This window comes from Pteropus medius, unplaced genomic scaffold (genome assembly GCF_902729225.1).
Source record: "Pteropus medius unplaced genomic scaffold, Ma_sr-lr_union100, whole genome shotgun sequence".
NCBI lineage: Eukaryota > Metazoa > Chordata > Mammalia > Chiroptera > Pteropodidae > Pteropus > Pteropus medius.
In genome coordinates this window covers 8,631,848-8,651,030 of record NW_024349804.1, presented here as the reverse complement: position 1 = coordinate 8,651,030, position 19,183 = coordinate 8,631,848, and the positions used below count along the sequence as shown (strand labels likewise).

Here is a 19,183-nt window from a genome sequence, read left to right as displayed (position 1 = left end):
CTGAATTTTAAAGCCAGGGAGAATCCGGTTATTGTGTGTCACTCTCACCATCCCTGAAAGTCTCAAAGTGCCATAGGCATAACTCCTGACCAAGTAAGCTTGTCGTGAGTTAAGCCACTATTAGCATTGAGCGTACTGTACTTCCTTGAAATCATTTTTCTAAGAAATAATATTTTCTCATTCGAAGATGACCGTATCTTCACATTTTAATGTTTCTGAAATTCTAAGTCGTCTTAAAGCTGATGTACACGTACGATGAGGTAATAATTTTTCCTCTAAAAAGCTGCTGTTAATGACAGATCTTATGAGAAGTATTTTCACATCCAGTAAATATGTGAACTGTACTTCCCTCTAATACTACGTTCACGGCTGCACGCCATATGCTTGTATGCCTCGATTCAAACTTGATTCAAACATTTCCATACCATGAAACACATAAGTTCTTAACAGTTTTTCACTGCTATTAATCATGATGACATGAACACCTCTGACACACGTTTGTGTCTATATTGCCTAGTTACATGACAAGGTTCCTGAAAATAGGGCCTAAGTCACGATTCCATATGCTCACGAGTACCTCGTACTCGGACTAGTCAAGTCTGTCACGGATTAAACGCGAAAGGCAACAATCGACGAGGCTTACGATGGACTGTCGCCGCTGTTCTACGGTGAGCTCGTCGTCAGAATCGCTGTAATACTTTGAGTAGAGATACGGTTTGTGAACGTAAGCATGCCGTACAGTTTTTGCTTTTCCTTCGCTAGGATCACTGGTCTGAGCTTTTGTTTTATTCTGCTTGTTCTTCTCTTCATCTGGAAGAAAGTCAATGGAAAGAGGAGTGCTCTGTGAATCCGTATTAAATATCAGCATCAAGTTTCATCAACATTGAGCAGCAAAAGCAGTATCGATGTAGTTCAAGTTCATTTCTAGGTCCCACAGGGAAATATCCATACGTAAAAATTCAGAAATTGACCTTTTTTCCCCAGAAATTGACATTTTTAAAGGCTATACTCCACATCTTAATTTATTTAACAATCAACTTCTCACACGTAAAAGAAGAGAGCGAAGAAAAATGAAACCTTATAGTTATTTGTTTTCTTGACAAATAGGAAAATATTCGTGTGTCGGTGGAGTTGACGTGAATGCTTTAAACTGAACAAATTCACTTGAAGCCGTACTTTAAACTGGAGATTTTTATGACCGCCCGTGAGTCTCTCTTAACGGGCGGGGCGAGGCGAGAATCAGTAGCTGGCCCTCCACCAAGTACACACTACACCCCTCCACCTGCAGGAGGCGAGTGCTCCCCCGACACAGCAAGAAGATGTCGTGAACAAGGTATTCACTTCCTACCACCCGGTACTCTCAAAACAGCCATCTTATTTTTTTTTATCCCATACATATAAAATCTAGCCCTGACCAGGGAAAAACTTGAAAGACCCCAAAGCGTCTAGAATTAGGATTTTGGCTGGAGAAAGGTGAGTTCACAGCTGAGTGGAATTCTTCCCATGACATACTACGGAGCTGACCTGGCGAGGACAGACAGGGAAAGTGGGGCGTGTTTTGCTTTCTTGGGTTGGTATTCAGTTTTTTAATGGATACTAAAAAAACGAATGACAAATGGGAGACTCTGAGAAGTACATTTGTGGTATTAAATGCTTCTACTTTTCCTCGTCTATTTTTCTGTCTAGGTATTCTAAGCAAAAGCCAGCATCAAATTTACAAGATGCTATCTACAGGCAATTGAGAATAATATTCGGTATTTTTGATTTTTTGAAAAACGGTCATAAACAATTTAATCACGTGGGAAAGAGTAGCATAAGGTGTTGGTCAGAAGCCCAGACCTGGGTCTGAAACCTGCACCGGTGCCCACTGACTCTGCCACCTGGACAAGACCTGGCTATGTGATCTTCCTTCAGTGACTTGATTTCTTCACCTGCCTGCCTCCCAGGGTTGTTTTGAGGACTGTAGTTATTACACAGAATAGTGGAATAAATTAGCACAGTGCCCGGAACACAGTAAGTGCTGATAAAGGGTTGGTAGACAGAGGTCTGGTCTTCACTCCTGGCTTCCAGGAGGTCATCTCTAAGCCTTGGGAATGCCGGGCCTGAGTTTTTCTGAGACACCGGGGGTCTTGCATCAAACCAAATCATCTGCCAGTGTGATTTGGGGTGGGAGCTTTGGGTCATGGAGTATCAGCTTGACCTCCGGGGGCCTGGAAACTGAGACCAGACACATGGGTGGTCAACTATGCCATGATGGAGCCCCACTAAAAATGCTGGACATCAAGGCTTGAGTGAGCGTTCTCGGCTGGTGACAATCGTGAGTACTGTCAGACGTCGGTGCCAGGAAAGTAATGCTGTCCAGGGAAGGGACGCCTGGAGGCTCTGTGTTTGAAACCTTGACTCTGGCCTATGCACGTCCTCCCTCAGCTGATTTAATCGGTGTCCCCCAGCCGCAATGCACTGTGACAGTGGGTTTAACAGATCCCAGTGAGTTCTGGGAGTCCTTCTAGCAAACTATCAAAACTACAAGAGGTCCTGGGGACAAAACTTGCGTCAGGAGTAGAGTGTTGTGGACTGCGCTCCCTCACACGTCTCTCACACACAGAGCATGTCACGTACATTATCTCATCTAAGTCTAACAACAGTCCTAGGGGATGAAGTCGAAGATGGGGAACCGAGGCTCGCTGCGGTTCAGTCGCTTACCAAGCTTGCTCAGACAGGGAACCTCGGAGCTGGGACTCGGAAACACATCTTCCAACTACAAAGCCCCGCACCCTTGCCACTACACCACACTGTCTTTCACGGTCCAGCCAGCTGAACGTACAAACAATGCTGGGCGGGAAGCGTCACGCGGGCACTATTAAGTAAAATACTTTACCATCTGACGTAATCTCTCCTTCTTCCATGCTATCAGACATTACAACCTCCTCCTCAGTGTCTTCTTCAAATGATGAAAGGTCACTGGTATGGACAGAGCTAACTGTGATGTCTGTAAGTCCATCCACATCAGACTCTATCACAGAGCAATCTTCAGGAAAACAATAAAACACAGAAGGTAAACCATCTCGTATAAGAACACAGGCAGAACCCAATTCCTAAAATATATTTAAGATTTTCTGCTTTAAATATATGTCGAAAACTTCCACTTTAGAATTAAAAATCTTTCATTAGCAACCACTATCAAATAAAGCAGAGCTGCTTCCAGGAAATACAAAGGCAAACCGTTATCCTGTAAAAATAACGAAACAATTAATTTCTGATGTAAATGACACAAAAGCGAATTTTATGTAAGTAACTGCAATATTTACTATCTAATATTTTCAAGATTAGGATATACAACTATGAATGAAGTTGCTTGGCATAATGCAGGACAATAAGCTATGAGTTAAAATCATAAGGTTTAGAGCTTCTCTGTTCATTTACTTTGTGAACTGGTACACTAGCACACAAAAGAAACACAAATGTTTGTGGCTCTTTTTCATAGCGAAAAGGAGGTATGTTCTCAGGCTTTTGAAATACAAGAATAAAATTGATTAACATTTTAAAGGCAAATCTGATAGTCCCCCCAATGGACATTCTGTTCTCTAAACTGTTGTATATTTTTGCAACTTTTTACCTTCTTTTGTCCCTTCTTTAGCTTTATTGCTGTTTCTTTCTGAAGGAAGTTTTGAACATTCTACTTCTTTATCCTTTGCTTGTTTTTCATCTTTTACTTTTTGTATATCCTCACTCCTTTTCGAGTGATCGAATTTCTTTTCAGGCTTTTCTTTCTTTTCTTTCTTTCTTTCTCCTTTCTCGTTGCTGTCTGGTTTCTTTTCACCCTTGTCTGTTGATTTATTTTTTTGGTCACTGCTTTCCTGTTGAACATCCTTATTTAGCAGCAGTGAACTATTACTCTCTTTTGTGTGGTTTTTAATTTCTTCGACCGGACAAGGGAGATCACTAAATTCCTCAGACTTGGGGGCTGCTTCCTGTCCTTCCCCTGCAGAGTCGGGTGGAGATTTTTCTTTGTCGGCCACGTCCTCTGAAGTTCTCTCTTTCTCAGTACTAGTGTCAGTGCTTGGCTGAGATGGGAGTTTTTTGGATAATCTCTCACTGGTCTTAGCATTCGACGTTTCTGTCGAAGCCCTGGCGGCACTAGCTTCTTGGTTAAGAGAAGTGATGGTTTCTAAGATCGACATGGCATCGTTGGCTACATTAGCACTGGGCCCAGGAGCGGGGACACCTTCGAGGGAAAGACAAGTTTTAGAATACATTTATGCAGGAGGTCAACCCCCGGCTGAATCAGTGCCACGTCCCACTGTCATCTCTATACGCTGCCCGTGCTGTGCAGCGCACTCACACACCTGGAGACTTTCAGGTACCAGGGCCAGTTCTCAGCACGCACTAAGTCCTCCACTTCTCTAATGCCGGATCTTAGAAAGGCACCATGCAAACCTGAGAACAGTCTAGTTTCTAGAAAAAGAATACCGTCTCTAATTATTTTACTTATTCCCTCTACTGAAACATACATATACACCCAATACCTTACTAAAATGCCTATTATTTTGTACTAATGTAAAAAAAAAGTTATGCCAGCTGAGGAATTCGAGTGATATTTATAATAATATACAGTTTTGCTACAGTGGCCAAGGAGAAAAGTGTTTTCAAACCAAACGGTCCTTATGTGATACTTAGTTCAGGAGGAAAAGCAATGCAGCTGACCAAGAGCCAAAGCGAAGCACCTTGTGTAACGGCGGAAGAGTCTGGTTTCTCCTCGTCGGGGGCCATGCTGCCGCTCGCTTCCTCCTTGTGGTTTAGTGTGGCCAAAAACTCATGCACAGCTTTCTCCACCTGAGGTCTGAATGTGTGGTTGATCTTTGGATCCACAACCTGAGAAATAATTCGGTCAATACCGGACTCCAACATTCCTGATCTGAAACACAGGGTGATTTACAGAAAGTTAAAAAAAAAAAAAATAATAATTTCATATTATCTGCATTACTTACTTTTAAGTGAAACTGTATCTATTACATATACGTTCGACTCCAATCCATTTGCTCGGATGTAGAAAGAAGAGGGAATGGGAAATGAGTTTCACACTACAGTGGCACGTAGATACGCCGCGCTGCAAAAACGCTGTCATCTGTCCGCCACTGTGTCACCAGTGGAAACACTGAAGTGGCCAAAACGAAAAACAAAACACCCTCAGAACTAGACACAGTACATGATCCAGAGCCCAGGCCGATAGGTGATGCTTATCTTACCCTGATCCTGCCCATGGCACATTGGAATAAATGATCACTACAGTTGAGTTTTGGGTATAAAATAAATCAATGGATTCTGCACCTTTATTTTTAAACAGAAAAATGTAAGCCTTTTATAAATATCAGAGACTCCAGAAAAACTGAAGAATATACACAAAGTGTAATTTCATCAAACTTAAAAAAAAAAAAAATACAGAACAATAAAGAAAACTTTAGAACCAAAATAAAACTTAAGACTTCTGCCTTCCTTTTGATTATCTCCTTGCTATAAAAAAACTGGATGATTTATTCATTTCACAATTATGAGTGTTCTCTACAGTAACAAGCACCATGCAGGCCATGGACTCGCTACAAATCAAACCTGGTCTTGTTCTGATAAGGGAGACAGATACAAAAATTAAAATACAAGATGACAGGCACTAAGACATACCACACACTACTGTAGAGAAGGAGTGGAATAAGAATTATTAGATGTGTCTGGGATAATCTAGGAATGCTTCGCAAAGGAGAAGACACTTGAGCCGAGTCTTGAGTTCCATATAGGAGAAGAAAGACCTTAAAGAAATGTCACAGACAAGAGACCGTGGAGCAAACAGGGCACCTAAGTCCCACATGCACGGAAAGTCACAAAGGTGTCTGAGCAAAATAAGAGGACATGTATTTTAAGAAATGCACTTAAGCCTTGTTTCTTCCTAAAAGAGAACTTGAGGACGAGGTCCCTGGACAGTGCGGGCAGAGCGGGGTGCCGGTCCCTTCCAGACTCTCAGCCTCGGGCTCTCTGCAGAGTGCCTGAGGAACCCCTCCGTACGCGTTAAAAGCTATTTTTGAGTGCGGCTCTGTCAGGAGTGGAAGATGAAGTTGATTTTCATTTCCTGAGGCACCTATGGCTGGTGATACTATAATTCTACTTATGTGGGCCATAGAGAAAAATGAGCCAACACCGCGCAAAGTAGGTAACCTGCTTTTTAAAGCTCTAATGTGTGTGTGTGTGTGTGTGTGTGTGTGTATAAAGCAATCCTGCAAACACTGTTACATCTTAGAAGTGTCTTTAAAATGTAGCAGGTAGAAAAGAAACAAGGACAATCCATCTTAAAAGTGTTTTGATTTAACGCACAAGTACAAAGATAAAATAAATAAAACCCACCCGCCCAAATTACTGCTTCGGTCTCTCTGCTTGCCTATATTCTGGCCCCTGGTCTATTTCAGTCTTGTCACAGTGGTTGGTCAGCCCCGATCGTGAATAAAACTGGAGGCCAGTGCTAATGACCACACGTTCTTTCTGGGCTCATGAGCCACAGCTGCCTCACTGGAGAAGCCACACTCTAGGTTCAAGGGCAAAGCCAAAATGCCAGCAGCTGCACTGCCCTGGTTCAAGCTATTTCCTTATCTTCCTTTTAAATCCTGTTCAGTTAAGGTCATTATTTCTGAGCTATCTAGCTTTTTTAGATTCTGTTGTACAAATGAATACATAAATAGAATAAGATTTTTGCCCCTGTTGAGTCTGCAGATTAGCTATTAAGTCGAGCCATCCAAAATTGCTGATATTAAGACTTTTTGTCCTATAAAAATGTCTCAACAAAACAGACTCAGCTGAGTGGTTCTCAAAATATATGTATGAGAAACTGTTCGAAATTGTATTTATAGGGGCCAGTGCGACCATATACCATTAGTTACACACGACTAAATAGGCTCTTTAGGGAAGCTTTAAGATGTTATGATCAGTAATGTAAAACTTTAGTGATGGAATTTAAGAGAACAGTTCATTTAAAAATAAATATCACTAGAAGAAAATTTACATATGACTCAGGAAAAGCACTAAGAGACGGTGCTTCCCCATTCTATGACGTGTCTAGGGGAGGGCCCTTGTCCCCCACAGGAAGTCTAGTGGTGATCACTGAGGGCCACAAGAACCTTGCACTGATGTGCACAGAACTCCTTGCCAAACACCGATTCTGTGAAGTGTCTCGTACTGGTACAACAAGAATTGTAAGTGTCTGATTTTACACCGGCAAGGCTGAGTTTAGTTCCCTTAAAAGACCAGAACAGATGACTGCTTCCCTACTTTACAGGTTTGTGTGCTAAGGAGCAAATGTAATTCTGGGAAACGTGCTTTCCATTTAGTCTCTACAAGCAAAGAAAAGAACGCGAACACGCTTTTAACGCAATGGAATCATTTGTGAAAACGAAGGCAGCTATGCAAATTGTTGAGCGAAAGCTCTGTACTCGGTAACGTTCTGGTAACGTGCGGGTGACAGTGTGGGTGACCTTGCCCCCCTCATCCCTGCCTTCGCCCCAGCCCTGTCCCCCAGCTCCCTACTATTTTGGTTATTGTTCTCCCAAAGGCCTGGAAGTGAGTAACCTTCCAGGCCTGGTAAACTGACAGAGCCCTCCGCCTCTGCTTGCTCAGGAACGACCCCTCTGACAGCATCTTTCCATCTCACCTGGACTCCTGACAGGTTCCTGGAATATCTTTTAAAACGCAGACAACAAAGTTACTGTTAAATTTCCCTCTTCACTTCTTCACAAAGAGACACGGTCTGAGCCCCCAGGTTCATGGTTTCCAGTATTGCCTGAGGCTAAATGGGTCTTTGAGTCAGGGGGTGAAGTTTTATTTGCGGGGCTCCCTGCGGGTCAGCACTGTCCATGGGGTAGCACTTGCAGGGTTCCCATGGGACGAGAAGAAATTGAGATGTCCGGTATAAGACAGACTTGTTTAATTGTTTAAAAGCCACATTTCATTCTAAAAGATGTGCCTGAACATAAATATTTGTCACGGCAGGAAGACTAGGCGCTTTAAATAACTTAGTCACCTTTTCTGGAGGCTAAAGAAGGGACAGAAGGTCCAAGTCTTTTTGTCTTAGCAAATATTTATATTCAAGAACAAGATAATGTTGTAAATCTGCTTTTTTGGGGGGAATATGATTTTTTTTGGGTCCCTCTAAACATTCCAGCTCTTCTCATTCTCTTTATCTTACGTTCATCTAAAAAGGGCTCTGACAGGTCCAAATGCACGTGTCCTCTTTTTTTTGGCTCTATCACCAGTAAAAAGCAGAGTTAAAATCACAATTAAAAGCAAAAGAAAAAAAGGGGATGGGCTGTTTTAGAAGATAGAAGACATGGCCTCGAAATCAGGAGAAAATATTTTAATTTCAGTGACCTGTAATGTCTTCATAAAATAAAACTTTTTTAGGGCCAAGAAAATAGTTGTGAATGTAAACTGTACAGGATAATCTGGCATTTACGATCTATTAATATTACATCCAGGCATTTTTTTTTTTTAAAGTCACATTGTCATTCCCTTCTCTTAACATTTCCAAAGGTCTCCAGAGAAATCAGATTGTTAAAATTTATGGGGGAAATGTGAAGTGATTAGAGCCCACTCTAAAAATCACACTGCATCACAATATGAAGTAGCTACCCCAAACTCGACAAAATTAGCAGGAGGCGACACGAATTTCTGAGTAACATCTCTGTTTTCAGGCAAAGGAAGTTGTGACATTGTCAAGCCCGCCTGGGAACTCTATAACCGGGAGACTTACTTGAGCACTTGCTGTCTGATGTTGTTTCTTAGTTGGTTCTTATTGAGGTGGGGGCTCCAGGTATGAGTTGCTAAGTGGTTTGCAACAAAGTTGTCAACACGTTGTCTCAAATTCTGATAGGCAGGCTAGAGGGGAAAAAAAAAAAAGACACAAATGTTGCATATCTCCAATGTTACACAATCTCGGTACAGACCATATGGGATCTGAATGTCTTTTAGTGTTAACATTTTTTAGAGAAGCAGAGGCAACAAAGTTTCATAGCTTGTGATAGTCCTGCTTTAGGATAATTCAGACATTCAAACACTGCTTATTTTGCCTAAGACAAGAGGTCTGGAGATATGAGGAGTACAAAGAAGAAAGACATACCTCTCATTTGTACACAAGGGACTAGGAAATAAGACATCAATAAATGTCACCATTAGAGGATATGGAGCAAAGAAAGGGAGACAGGCAGAAGAAGAAAGCCTTGGTTGAGACTGAAGCATTTGAGTGGGACCTTTAAGTTTCACAATGCAGCTGGGAATCCCAAAGACCGCCTTGCAGGTAGAGCCAATGATATAAGCAAAGAGCAAGTAGATGAAAAAAATGTGCGGTAGGGAGCATTTTTGGCACCCCCAATTGTCAGGTCCAATCTCGTTGGAGAAGAGAATACAGATAAGTAGAGAAATGAGGTTGGAGACATAGCTTGGGGCCAGCAGCCGGAAGGACTCAAGCACCTATATAAGAAGTTTGGAATTGCGGGGTAGAGAATGGTAACTTATTACACATATAATAAGCAGAGTGATATGTGATAGCTTTCTGATGATTAATCCTCCTACAGTGAAAGAGTAGAGACACAAAATATGCTTAGAAAAAAATGCAATAACTAGAGTGATGAAGGTCTGTATTGGGGTGGCGGAAATGGGCTGAAAGGCACGGATCCAAGAAAAATGATGGAGGGACGACCGATGGAACTAGGCATTTGATGTACAGCAGTGTCTGGGAGTCATTTCCTCCAAGGCCCACCCCAGGGGATATTTGGCAATGTCTGCAGACCAGTTAGGATGCTGCTGCTAGCATCTAGTGCTCAGAGGGGAGGGATGCTGCTGAACATCCTGCAATGTACAGCGGGATCTCCCCACAACAAAGAACCGTGCAGCCCAAAATACCAACAGTGCTGAGGCCGACAACCACTGATATAACGGAAGCAGGAGAGAGAACCCACATTACGTCATCTCTACTGAAAAGGACACTGCCTAAGAGACATGTTTGATCAGGATGGCACACTCCGTTCCTAGTTGCTCCCAACGCTCACATTCTTTACGTCTTTCTTTTATGTGGCTTTTAACATAGATGAGTTTGAGTGACCCCAAATGATTTTAAACAAACCTGTACAGCTTCATCTTCTGCCATTTGCTCCCTTACCCTACAAAGTTTATACTCCCACAGTAAGTTCTCATGCCTTTGATCTTCTGCACCTACCATCCCCTCTACTTGTCCATTTGGCAAACTTCTCACCTTCAGCGCTCACCCTAATCTGTGCAGTCATCCTCACACCCAAGGTAGGCTCACATGGTCCTTCTCCCACGTTCCTCCAGTCTTCTATATGTACTATCATCCCAGAAAGTCTGGCACTGCATTGCATTTTGGGGAGGGAGCAATATTCATCTTCCCGCTGAAGTGTAAGCCTGCTCCACCCCACTCCCCCAGTCTTTGTTTCTGGCAAGCTTATCACACTGCTTGGCAGATAAGCAATTAAAAAGTGGTTGTTAGTTGAGATGACTGGGCAACTATCCCCAACACAGATGATGAAATTTTTATCCCTTTGTGAGGCCCTTTTATCTCTTCCAGTTTCCAGGCTTTTGCAGATTCCTATTTTCGATCCCACGAGAAAGTCTCTGTTCATTTCTCATGTTCTTCTCCATTTATCCAAAATCAATGTGAACTAAAACTAATCCTCTCTCTCAATGATTTTCAGCAAAACTGTAAAAGATATTTCTTGCCAGTATTCCCAAATCTCAGAAACACTGGGCTCATGCATCACAATGCATTCAGCATGCTAGTCACCCCACATCAAGCTGGAATTTGAACTACAACAGGTATTCTCCTTGTTCCCAAGTTCTTTCAGTAAAAAGTCTGGTGATTAGAGAAATATGGATTTCATTATGTTTCTGAGAATCTTTTTTTCTTTCTCCTTTTCTAGTCCTCTGGCCAAAAGCCTTTAAGTCATTCTTGACTCCTCCCCTTCTCTTCCAACTAGCATCCAAACCATTAGCAAATGGTGTCAGCACTAGCATCACAGTACATCCAGAATCTGACCACTTCTTGCTACCAGTCTGGTCCAAGGTATCTCATCTCCTGTCTAGATTACGGTAACCTGTCTCCCTGCTTCTACCTTTGCCCACCTGAAATCTATTTTCCACACAGCAGCTAGTGTAAATCTTCTAAAATCAGGGCAACCATATAATTTATTGTCCAAACCAGATCATGACTAAGTGTGAAGGGGACACTATTAACAATTACACACAGTCGACCCACTTAAAGTGGAAGTCAGAGCACGTCCTAATGCACACCTGCAAATGGCTTCTAAACTCAAGTGAAAGCCAAAATCCTACTTTGGATTCTGAGGCCTGCCAGCTGTGCCAGCTGTGTGCAGGGAGAGAGAGAGAGACACTCGTACCCCACCTCCTTCCACTTTCCCCAGTAGTTCCTGCCTCAGGCTTTCTGCTTTTGTTGTGGTCTCTACTTGGAATACTCAGCCCCAGATAGCTGCAGCTTGACGAGTTCCTTCAGTGATGGCTCAAACAGCATCTTCCTGAAATCTTCCCTGAGAGCACTCAAAACAAATCAGCAATCCTTTTCACCCCCATCCTGCTCTATTCCTTCCAGAGGACCCATCACGCATTATTTATTGTCTGTTTTTCCCTGCTGGGATGTAAGCTCTATAACAGCAAGGCCTTTTTGTTCCCTGCTGTTCCTGGCATCTAAAACAGTGCCTGATATATCATAAATATTTGTTGGGTGAATAACTTTATATACTTCTCTCTTTAATATTACTTTCAAATTTAAAAAGGAAAAAAAAAAAAAAGACAGTAATCGCAGTGACCAGGAGTCATTTATAACTGAGAAAGTATCCAAAAACTGGCCTTTATTGCCCAGGAAGAGAAGAGCCATATTCACTTTCTCAGTGACTTCCCTGCCTGAGACAGAATGACGGGCCACTCGACCCTTCGCCCACACTCTCCGGTTGCCAATCGGTGCAAAGGGGCCAGCAGGGCTTCACAAGCTCTCTAAGGGCTTCACGAGCTCTCTGCATGCTCCAAGGACCGGAAGTGGGAGTCTGCAGCAGAGGCTCTTTGGGTGGGAGGGCTGATCCCCTCGGATCGCTCTCTTGATTGGTTAGCGACCACCGACAACCCCAGGCTAGTTTGAGGGGTTCTATGGTCTTCTGGCATGGCAGCCGACTTTGGTAGCTCTCATCTTGCTCTGAACACATCAGGCTGGATGACAGTGTGGCTCTTGGAGAGCACCTGGTAGGTATCAAATGTCTTGATTCTTAGCGACGCACGTGACAGACAATCCTGTTACTGCTACGACCCTATACCCCACGTCATACAGGTTGGAGTTTGACAGTCGATCTTCAGGGTTCAACATCAAAAGCACCTTACCACAAGAAGTCTAAATCCCACGGTGTGCCTGACAGGCGAGACCCGAGGATTCCACTGATGCGATGCTCCTTTGCCTGGGAGACTCTTACTTCTGCCCTGGCCCATGCATCCCACTGCCAGTAATGTTAAGTTCACATTAAAGACGACTTTGGCTTTACACGTTTTTTCCAGACTTTCAAACTTACTTTCTTTTTAGAGAGAGAGAACATGAGACCATATGCAGGAGTCGGCCCTCCTCTGTCGGGGAGGGGGTATCGTTTCAGTTCGATTGTCTTCTAGCTTCAAACATTAACACAGGGTCCTTGTTTTAATTGTGGTCCCCGAACTGCCCGAAACTATGTAGTAGGTTGAGTCACATGAAATTGCCGATGGCTGACCATTTTGAACCACAAAATCATCATTTTAATAAGTACCCGTGCATTTTTCCTGGGAGAAAGTCCTAGTTTTCATTAGACTGTCAAAAACAAACAAACAAACAAACAAAAAACAACTGTGTTTACCTTCTTCTACCCAAGAAAGGTTTTAAGTCTCCACTTTGAGAGGCACTGGCAGGGCTATTACAGACACATAGTAATAAATGGTTCTGTACTAAATGTATGAGATGAAGATAAAGCTGAGCCTTATCTATTGTAGCCTCTTCATCAGTATATTTAAATCTTCAATTTGTATACACAATAACACAGAGATCTGCAGGCTTCTGAGAACAGCAAAAGTTAAAACCTCTGCTTGCAGGATACAAATAACCAGCTTTATCTGGGTAACATTTACCTGGCTGTGTCTAATCTCCCATTTAAAAGAAAAAAAAGCAATCGTCATTATTTTAAAAAAGGTGGCTGTGCATATTCCCTAAAACAAAGTGAGAAAAATATATACTTCCTGCGATGACACACATCCCAAGTAAACGGAATTCTCTTGGTGAAAAAACTCCAATACCCTGAAAAGGTCGTTGTACTTCTTGTCTACATGGGGCGGGGGGAAGAGGAAGGGGAACAGAGCCCTTTAAGGAAAGATGTCCCTAGGTTTTCCCTAAGGCTTTCCCAGAGGAAGAAGGAGAATTGTGTGCAAATCATCTCAAAGCCTGGTGGATAGCAAGTCACAGAGAAGAACTGGTGGACACTGCAAACACCCATTTCTTAAAGAAACGAGGCTCCTCAGAACAGCCAAACGCGCTAGGAGAAAACCCTCGCCCCATCAAAACTCCTATCCCATGGACCCAACCAGATCTAAGCCAAAACCAACCAACCAATCGCCACCCCCTTTGCGCCAAACACCAACATACCAAAAAACTCAACGACTTTCCAATTGTTTCCAACAGAAGCTTCCTGCTTCTTGCACTTGCTTCCAGAAGTCCAGACTCTACTGGCTTTCCATGCATCTCATCAAGATTGTTCCTCTTGATGTTCTTTGCTCAAGATGACCTGGTTCCTGCTAACACCCTTTTCACTCTGACATTTGGGACAAAGCCCCGCCCCCTTTCCAGCCTCTAACTCTTCTTTCTGTCCTTCCACTTCATTTATCTGCTGTCACCTCTTCTCCATCCTCTCCCCACTGAATGGCTAAGTTCCGTTCTCTCCTCACTTTAGAGAAGGGACTTGGCCTGTTACCTAAACCAGTCACTGGTCGGAAACTAAAGTCCCGATCTCCGCAATCCACCTTCTCAACGTCCAGCTCTACCTCCTTGACTTTGCACCCCATCCCCCCACAATCCAGCAGTGCACACTGGAAATAATTTGATTCGACTATCGATAATTTGTCCACAGGACAATGAATCTTACCGCACAGAAATCTTCAAGGGAGCGGATGCAAAATAAACCGCGAGAAAAAAATAAAAAATAAATAAAAAGGAGAACAGAGATGAAAGCACTGGCCACTGCTTCCAAACGTGTCACCGTAAGAACAATGACTTGGTCTTGCTCACCGGTCAGTTCCCAGCGCCTGAGCGGCGTAGCGGGCGCTCAGCGCCGAACCCGGGGGGAGGGCCGGAGAATGAATGAACGCGCCGTGCCTCGCACGGTGCCTGGCACAGAGCGGCGGCTGCGCGCGGAGCTCGGGGGGCGGCGCGCTGCAGAGGGGTCCCGGCCTGGGAGCGCGCGGCGCGGCGGGTTGGTGCACGCACGCGGGGCACTGCCCGAGGAGGCGGCCGTGGGGTCCCGCGCGCGCCCCGCACGCCCGCGCCCCGCACCTTAGTGTCCACGTCGGCCAGGCAGTCCCTGCGGAACTGGTCGAAGAGCCCCTGGCTCTTGAGGTGGTTCACGATCATGGCCACGAGCTGCGGGTCCCCGGCGCCGGCCCCCGCGCCGCCCGCCCCGCCCGCGCCCGGGCCAGCCGCGGGGCCGGGCGGCGGCGGCGGCGGCTGCGGCTGGGGCGGCGGCGGCGGCGGCGCGGGCGGCGGCGGCTGCGGCTGCGGGTTGGTGGCCATGGCGGCCGGGGCCGGGGAGGGCGCTCCTGGGAGGCGGCGGCTGCACCGGTCCCGCCGCCTGAGGGAGGCCCACGGGATGTTGTCACGGAACCAGCGGATCCACAGCAGCCCCGGAAGTGAAAGGGAACCGGGGGAAGGCAGGAAAAGGCGGCGACAACGCCGGCGAGGGGCCGACGACGGGAGCCGCGAGGGGCCACTTCCGGCCGCCGCGCGCGCGGGCGCCCCCCCGAGGCCAGGCGGCGTCGCCAGCCGCGGCGGGAAGGCGAGAAGGCGGGAAGGCGGGAAGGCCGGGCGGGCCTGCAGTCCACCGCGGTCCTGCGTCTGGCCCACGCGACCCCGGGCCCGGGCGCCCACTGCAGGCCCGCGGCCTTCCCCGGCGGTGTGGAGGCCCGGCGCTCCTGCTCCTGCTCCGCGGAGCAGTCGAGATGCATAGTTTGTAATGCAAACTGTGCGTGGAACTGCTTGGTCTAAACGCTCCCAATTCTGTTCGTTCTCCTATAATTCTGCCCTGTTTTCCTGCAAGCAGGTAGCTCCAGGGCGCCTACTGTCCCTCTTTCCTAGCCCTTCCCATTTTTCCTGGGGCCTAGCGGACTAGCGCTGGACCCCTCCAGCGCCTTCTTCCTGCCGGCTAAGACGAACCCTCAGGCTTTTAGTTTTAACGGGTTGGCTCTTGATTACTGTGATAATAGCAGGCCACGCTTGCGCAGCACGCGGTGTGCGCCAGGCATAGTGTTAAGAGCTTTTGCATGCATTAACTCATACAATCTTTGCAACGACGAAGTCCTACTACTGTCCCAAATTTGCAAAGCAGGAAACTGAGGCCCAGAGAGATTAAATTGCTGAAGGTGACACTAGAAAGCACATTGCCTGATTCTGGATGGAGTTATCTTTAATCGTTAGTACGTGATCAAAGCAACATAAATATTACAAGTTTTCATAATATTAAGTAGAATATAAAATTTATTAGAAAATGCATCTCGGTGAAATGCATATTATGGTTTTTAAAATTCATACGTCCGTGGACGAATATGTCTTATCGGTAGAATAAGAGGGTTGTGCAACAGTTTATTCCTATTTCCAGTTTTTATAGCTGTATGCCCTTAGAGACCCTGTTCATACAAACAAGTACTGTACCTGGGAACGTAGTTTATAGTAGCAATGTCACTCAATTCTTGATCTCTGAAAATTACATCTGATGATTTGTGAGCTGATTATTCCATTAGGCCCTCCAATTTTGTTGAAAGCAAAGAATTGAAGACCACCTGACTTGCTAAAGGGTTTGTTTACTTAGTCCTTATTCTTTTTTTTCCAGCTTCTTGGGAAATATACTAAAATAGGCTTTCTGGACTAAGACATCAAATGGATCATGAAATAGATTTCTTTTTGTTTGTTCCTCTCCCCCCCCCCCTCATGAAATGTTTCATGTTTAACCTGACATCCTCAAACTTTGGAGAAAATCAAAATGTTTTTCATTTTCATAAATAGTTTTGGATAAAATGCTTGGCGTCGTCATTAGGTGGTTTAATTTTGTTTTTGCCATAACTTTTCAGCTAGTGGTACAGCTCATTCAAGGTAACACTGACGAGTGTGAAAAATGTTTGTCATGTAACTTAATTAACAGCCTGTTTTCATCATCGAACTAGCCAAATTGGATATTACTTTCCCTCAGAAACAGTTTGACTTCGTTGTTTCAAATCAAAGAAAACTCATGCATTTTGAGGAGTATAATGAAGACTGCAGAGAGACAAAGTCATGGAATGAATCTTAAAAGATTTATTACTAAAAGCAATGATGATTAAAACGATGTAAGATATCATTGTTTTATCCATTTTCAAAATTGGTTATGAAAACAAGGTGTTTTTCTTACCTCATCACCAACAGTGTAATATATGTTGCTAAATGTATGTTATTTATTAACTGTGTAGTATGATAGAGAGCATGGTATTTTTTCAGTATATAGAGATATATCAGATTTATTTGGCTTTTGGGGAATAACTCAATAAGAATCATCCATAAAATTCAGCAAAACTCCACAAATTTAATTAGGCATAATGATCAAATGTAAAAAAAAAAAGAAAATAAGGTATTTGCTGCTAAAAATGAGTTAGTTCAGTGACTAGAAAATAATTTTATGTTTGTGAACATCGTATAGGAAACAAAATATTTTTTAAAATGTAATAAGGTGAGAATTGATTAAAACTTAAATCACAGTTGATTTTATAAAATGTATTTTAATTGACTTATTGAATAATACACACTGAATCTAAGAGAAAAAACATAATATTTGTATCCTTGAGTTCAAGTTACAGTGTGTGCACATGTACTGGATACAGTGTAATTTGAACAATATTATAGTCTTAGAAAACATTCTAGCTACACCGAAAAGAGTGAGGGTTACTGGTCTGTACTCCTTTGGCTGTTCAAAGATGCTTTTCATTCCACTCAAGACAGGTCCTAAAGATGAGTATTGTGAATACGTATGGGGTAAAATAGCATACATTTAAATCTTAAAAAAAAAAAAAGCTATTTAAGCACTCTTTGCTGTGTTCTCTGTTTCTTTAGAAAGAGTAATGTAATATTTGATAATAGCAAGGGTATGGAAGAGGTAAAGTCTTCAAAAACAATTGCCATTGTTCCCCTGCCCCACCGTGTGTGTGTCTGAATTCAGGCTATCCCAACAAGGATGAAATACTTTCTTTCTGAACGTGATTGAGTGCTGATTTTATTTCCTAAGCCTCGTGCTAAGGCGAAAGTTAGACTTTACAGTTTGGGAATGAGTGGCACAATGGTCGGTTATCATGGCAGTCCTTGTATTAGCCATTTGTTCCCTTGGACAACAGACTTCTGCCAAGTATTTGGCTCCTGTGATTCCTCCTCTTTTCTACAGTCCAGCCTACCCCCCTGTGCCTATCCAATCTAAACCCTGTTTCTGGGGACTAATCCAATGAAAGGCAAACATTGGTTTACAATATGTGGGTCTCCTAACCCCAGGGATCCCATCTGTGTATTAGGCAGAGTAGTTCCTTTCCTTTCCCTCACATCCCTACGGCTTTCTAACTCCAGGGCATCCTCACCAAACCAGGCCAGGGGCCCAGCCTTTCATCATCAAAAGACTGATGATGACTCTTCATCATCCTAAAAGACTCTTCATCAACCCAAAGCCTAGTCGAACTTTGGAAGTTCACTTCTATAACGGAACACGTTCTGGGGATGGGGTTCAAAGCACCCCACTCACAGTTTCTGTAAAGGTCGGGGAGAAGAGAAGATGTATTATTTGCCTTTCCAAAGCAAACTCCATGGTCTCAGCTATTTTTCTACTTCTGTTGCAGAATAAAATAGCCGAAGAAGGAGGAATGGGTGGTAAGGTGGAATGTTATACAGAATTAATGTGGGAAGGGGATTGCTTTTTCTCCCTGTGAGAACTTGAAAGACTTGTCACTCGTTCTAGAGTCAGGACATGGTGATGAGAGTGGCACAGGGAGAAGGTAGTAGTGTGGAGAGGGGAAGGGGTGGTTCTGTACATGTAGCAGAGACTGGAAATGCCCTCGTTCCCTGCCAGTCAGAGTGCCTGAGGGGAGGGGTGCTTTGGACATGGTAGGTGTGTGGGCATGGGTCACCCGGAGGTGCTGCAGAAGGAGGTGGAGGAGAGATGCTCTCTGGTGCAGTGGGGCACATTAATCACCTTAGTTATTCACACTTTATGTAATAGGAGAGTCCCACGTGCTCAATCGGGAAGGTTAGCAGTGGTTCTCAAACCTCACAAGCAGCAGAATCTCCTGGAGGGCCTGGTAAAACGCAGGGCCAGCTCCGTTCTCGGTCTCTCATTGATAGGTCTGGGGCAGGGCCTGAGGCTTCAGATTTTTAACACATGCTGATAGATCATTGTTTGAAAAACATTGGACTAGACTAACTACACCCTACAGGCTCAATCTGCTTTACCTGTTTTTATAAATAAAGTTTTATTGGAACATAGACACTTCCATTGGGTTTGTTTAATTTCTAGTCTCTAGCTGCTTTTGCTGTAAGGCCAAAATTGAAATAGACTATGGGGCTTGCAAAGCTGAGAGCATTTACCATGTGGCCCTTTAGAGGAAAAGTTTGCCAACTCCTGGATTAGAAGGATGCAGCAAAAGTGTGGTTATAAGACTTTGGAGTTGGGGAGCCCGTATTTGAGAACGTCTCTCACTAGATTACAGATTCCTTCTCGGAACAGTGGAGATAACATCTAAATACACAGGGTGGTTGTAGGGACTAAGCCAGGCCATGTCAATGACAATGCTTCGTCATATGTCATGGAGACGAAATGGATTATTAGGAATAGGTGGAGTTTGG

At 44.1% G+C, this 19,183-nt stretch overlaps 1 protein-coding gene across 5 annotated transcripts in view; it reads right to left on the bottom strand.

Moving 5' to 3' along the window:
- Positions 1–14,978, bottom strand: part of BOD1L1 (biorientation of chromosomes in cell division 1 like 1) — a 50,333-nt gene extending 35,355 nt beyond the window's left edge. For 3 of the 5 annotated variants that reach the window (XR_005647661.1, XM_039838170.1, XM_039838172.1), the window contains exons 1-6: positions 14,615–14,978; positions 8,786–8,910; positions 4,725–4,915; positions 3,617–4,225; positions 2,879–3,028; positions 644–810 (exon numbers count right to left, since the gene is read on the bottom strand). Coding sequence is in view for 4 of the 5 variants with exons in the window: in XM_039838170.1 (XP_039694104.1) it covers positions 644–810; positions 2,879–3,028; positions 3,617–4,225; positions 4,725–4,915; positions 8,786–8,910; positions 14,615–14,851 (1,479 nt within the window). In the remaining variant the exon portion in view is untranslated. Of the gene's footprint in view, positions 1–643; positions 811–2,878; positions 3,029–3,616; positions 4,226–4,724; positions 4,916–8,785; positions 8,911–13,711; positions 14,287–14,350; positions 14,500–14,614 lie in introns of those variants that run through there. The other 2 variants (XM_039838174.1, XM_039838173.1) reach the window with 2 other exon arrangements.
- Positions 14,979–19,183: the final 4,205 nt, after the last annotated feature.